The sequence below is a fragment of the Chanos chanos genome, chromosome 12 (genome assembly GCF_902362185.1).
Source record: "Chanos chanos chromosome 12, fChaCha1.1, whole genome shotgun sequence".
Classification (NCBI taxonomy): Eukaryota; Metazoa; Chordata; class Actinopteri; order Gonorynchiformes; family Chanidae; genus Chanos; species Chanos chanos.
Genome location: NC_044506.1, coordinates 24,112,926 through 24,116,704, shown reverse-complemented (window position 1 = coordinate 24,116,704; position 3,779 = coordinate 24,112,926). Strand labels below are relative to the sequence as shown.

General features: G+C 44.1%; 1 protein-coding gene across 1 annotated transcript; it reads right to left on the bottom strand.

Annotated features, from left to right (window-relative positions):
- Positions 1 to 2,397: 2,397 nt before the first annotated feature.
- Positions 2,398 to 3,081, bottom strand: LOC115825101 (cytochrome c-like; the record flags this gene model as incomplete). The annotated part of the gene is made up of 2 exons (XM_030788869.1): positions 2,398 to 2,546; positions 2,895 to 3,081. Coding segments are annotated over 2 exons (336 nt in total), but the record flags the coding sequence as incomplete, so codon positions are not given.
- Positions 3,082 to 3,779: the final 698 nt, after the last annotated feature.

Below are 3,779 nucleotides of genomic sequence, written 5' to 3'. Positions count from 1 at the left end.
CCTCTCTACAACCCCCCTGACCTAAAAGTGTGAGTCACAACAATGTGCTGAAGGGTGTGCATGTGTATGTTTGTTGCCATAGAAACAAGGCGTAGACTATTTGAACATTCCTCCCTAACCACACCTACCCTTCTTCTGATTATGTTGTCATGGAGACCAGTTGATGCATGGGGTAAAGAGTCACACTGATCAGAGTACCTGACCAGACTGCATGAGAAACATGTTCCTTTCTGTTGTTGTGGTTCAGTGTTGTCTGAGCCCTCTGGGTTGTTTACAGATGAGGGTTCTGATTGACTGTGTAGTTGCAGTACGTGTGCTGGGAGAGGTGGCTGTACTGGTGGACTCTCTTACAGAGGGCAGACGTTAGGTCAGTGACAGCCGAGACACAGCTCCCCTGAGCTGTGTGTCATGAACGAGAGGATAAATATAACCACATATGTGTCCAACATCTGAAAACTCATGTTTTAATGAATACTAGCCTGTCAAGACATGTGAGAAATGTTTGTGCCGAAACCAATTATCCTTGTTTGTCTTATAAGTCTATTAAATATTAAACAAGCCAGTGTGACATCACTGAAGACACCATAACAGTCTGAGAATTAGAACAGAAATGCTGTTGAGAATTAAAATGGCATTTCAGTCAATATATGAAGGTAGGAATAAGTATGAGACAAAAGTACCTCATGCTTTGTTTGTATTATACCAACCACATTAATAATGAATTCAGTGTGTGTTTAAATGTTACTGAGAACTAGTACAGAATCTGCAGACCCCTGGAGTGTAGAAACACATTCAAAGACATTAAAATACAGTTTCACTTTAGCAAAGCAATGAAAAAATACATACACATGTAAGAACAAAACAGATCATGAACACAAAGGCAATAGTTAATGTTTAGTGTAGGTGTTTAGAACAGAGGGAGTGTATGGTCATCAGCCGCTTCTCTGGTCTGTCAGTCTTCTGCTCCACCCGCTCCATATTGGTGACAAGACCCCCAGTGGAAGTAAATTCCACAGTGTAACAGAAAAACTGTTTGGCCTTTAAAAAAGCGACACCTCTGAGACATGGCGTGAATGGGGAAGTCAGGAGCTGAACAGAGTCGTCAAGAAAAACACTGTGACTGTGAGTCAGAGGAGCTGCAGAGCACACATCCCACAATGCACTACGGCTGTATGAGCCCTACATATTTACAGATGCACAGGTGATCTATGTCACATGCACATAACAGGCAACAGCCAGTAGTTTTACGCTCACTCTCGCCATCTGCTGGTGGCAGTGAGCATCTCAGAGTTGGCAGTAAGGCAACACTGTGGAACAGGAGAGTTGGATAACACTGGGTTACAGAACACAAGACAAGGAGAGAGAACTACAGTGCCATGACCATGAATACGCTTAAAATGAGTAAATATGCCTTTTTTTATAACATTGTGTAATTATATCCATAATATTTCCATGCTCTGAGGTAAAGTTGAGGTTTGAGTGGATTTTGTAAAATTTTAATGGATGATGTAAACAAATATGCGGCAAGTTTGTCTGAGAGAAGTGTTAAGTGTGTTAATGTCTGTGTGTTAATGTCTGTGTTAATGTCTATGTGTGTGAGTGTGTGTTAATGTCTGTGTGAATGTCTGTGTGTGTGTGTTAATGTCTGTGTGTTAATGTCTGTGTTAATGTCTGTGTGTGTGAGTGTGTGTGTGTTAATGTCTGTGTGTGTGTTAATGTCTGTGTGTGTGAGTGTGTGTGTGTTAATGTCTGTGTGTGTGTTAATGTCTGTGTGTGTGTTAATGTCTGTGTGTGTGAGTGTGTGTGTGTTAATGTCTGTGTGTGTGTTAATATCTGTGTGTTAATGTGTGTGTGTGAGAGAAGTGTTAATGTCTGTGTGAGTGAGTGTGTGTGTGTTAATGTGTGTGAGTGAGTTTGTGTGTGTTAATGTCTGTGTGTGTGAGTGAGTGTGTGTTAATGTCTGTGTGTGTGTTAATGTCTGTGTGTTAATGTGTGTGCGTGTGAGAGAAGTGTTAATGTCTGTGTTAATGTCTGTGTGTGTGAGTGTGTGTGTGTGAGAGAAGTGTTAATGTGTGTGTGTGTTAATGTCTGTGTGTGTGAGAGAAGTGTTAATGTCTGTGTGTTAATGTCTGTGTGTTAATGTGTGCGTGTGTGAGAGAAGTGTTAATGTGTGTGTGTGTTCATGTCTGTGTGTGAGAGAAGTGTTAATGTCTGTGTGTTAATGTCTGTGTGTGTGTTAATGTCTGTGTGTTAATGTGTGTGTGTGTGAGAGAAGTGTTAATGTCTGTCTGTGTGTTAATGTCTGTGTTAATGTCTGTGTGTGTGTGAGAGAAGTGTTAATGTGTGTGTGTGTTAATGTCTGTGTGTGTGTGTGTGTGTGTGTGTGTGTGTGTGTCTCTATGAAGATGTCGCCTTCTTCAGGTATGCAATCAAATCCATTCTCTCCTTCTTCTTTCGGATGCCAGCAAAAATCATCTTGGTTCCTGGGATGTATTTCTTCGGATTCTGTAGGTATTCCATCAGTGTGTCCTCTTCCCACACAATACCTATTACACACAGTTATCACACAATCATGTTAACCTCTCACTGCTTCTGTGTGTGTGTGTTTGTGTGTGTGTGCGTTGCATGATTACTGAAACAAAACATTAGCTGTAAGGGGGAGTGGAAACCAGATCTAACTACTGAATCCAGAACTACTCTCCAGTCAAATCCGTCAGTCAACATCACCATCAGATTCTCTCTAGTCAAATCCAAAGTGAAATGTTTGTGTTAACAGGAACACAGCTTGGTTGGAGACGAATATCTGAGTGTCAGGAATTCTGTTTAGCTTGTCAAGACTTGCCACAAACTACCTGAACCAGAGGTGGAAAAGTACCATTCTCTCTCTCTCTCACCTTTCTCTATATTGGCCTGTGTGTAGGAGTAGCCAGGCGCCTGTCCGGTCTTACGGCCAAAGAGCCCGTGCAGGTTTGGGCCAACCTTGTGTCTTCCACTTTCCTCCACTGTGTGGCATTGTGAACATTTCTGAACAAATACTTTCTTCCCTTTGGCTAAGTCTCCTCCACCCATCCTGAGGAAGGAGAGAGAGAGAGAGAGAGAGAGAGAGAGAGAGAGATTGTTTCATCATCTCCAAAGACAATCTAAGGTCCAGCGTCGGTAAGGATCCTTCATACTGTGGATATGCTGAGTGTGATATAAGTCAACCTGATCTGCTGTACATCCAGCCTACTGACCATCTGTCCCACACAGACACCACCTGTCCCACACAGACACCACCTGTCCCACACAGACACCGCCTGTCCCACACAGACACCACCTGTCCCATATAGACACCACCTGTCCCACACAGACACCACCTGTCCCACACAGACACCGCCTGTCCCACACAGACACCACCTGTCCCATATAGACACCGCCTGTCCCACACAGACACCACCTGTCCCATATAGACACCACCTGTCCCACACAGACACAACCTGTCCCATATAGACACCACCTGTCCCACACAGACACCACCTGTCCCATATAGACACCACCTGTCCCATATAGACACCGCCTGTCCCACACAGACACCGCCTGTCCCATATAGACACAACCTGTCCCATATAGACACCACCTGTCCCATATAGACACAACCTGTCCCATATAGACACCGCCTGTCCCACACAGACACCACCTGTCCCATATAGACACCACCTGTCCCACACAGACACAACCTGTCCCATATAGACACCGCCTGTCCCACACAGACACCACCTGTCCCACACAGACACCACCTG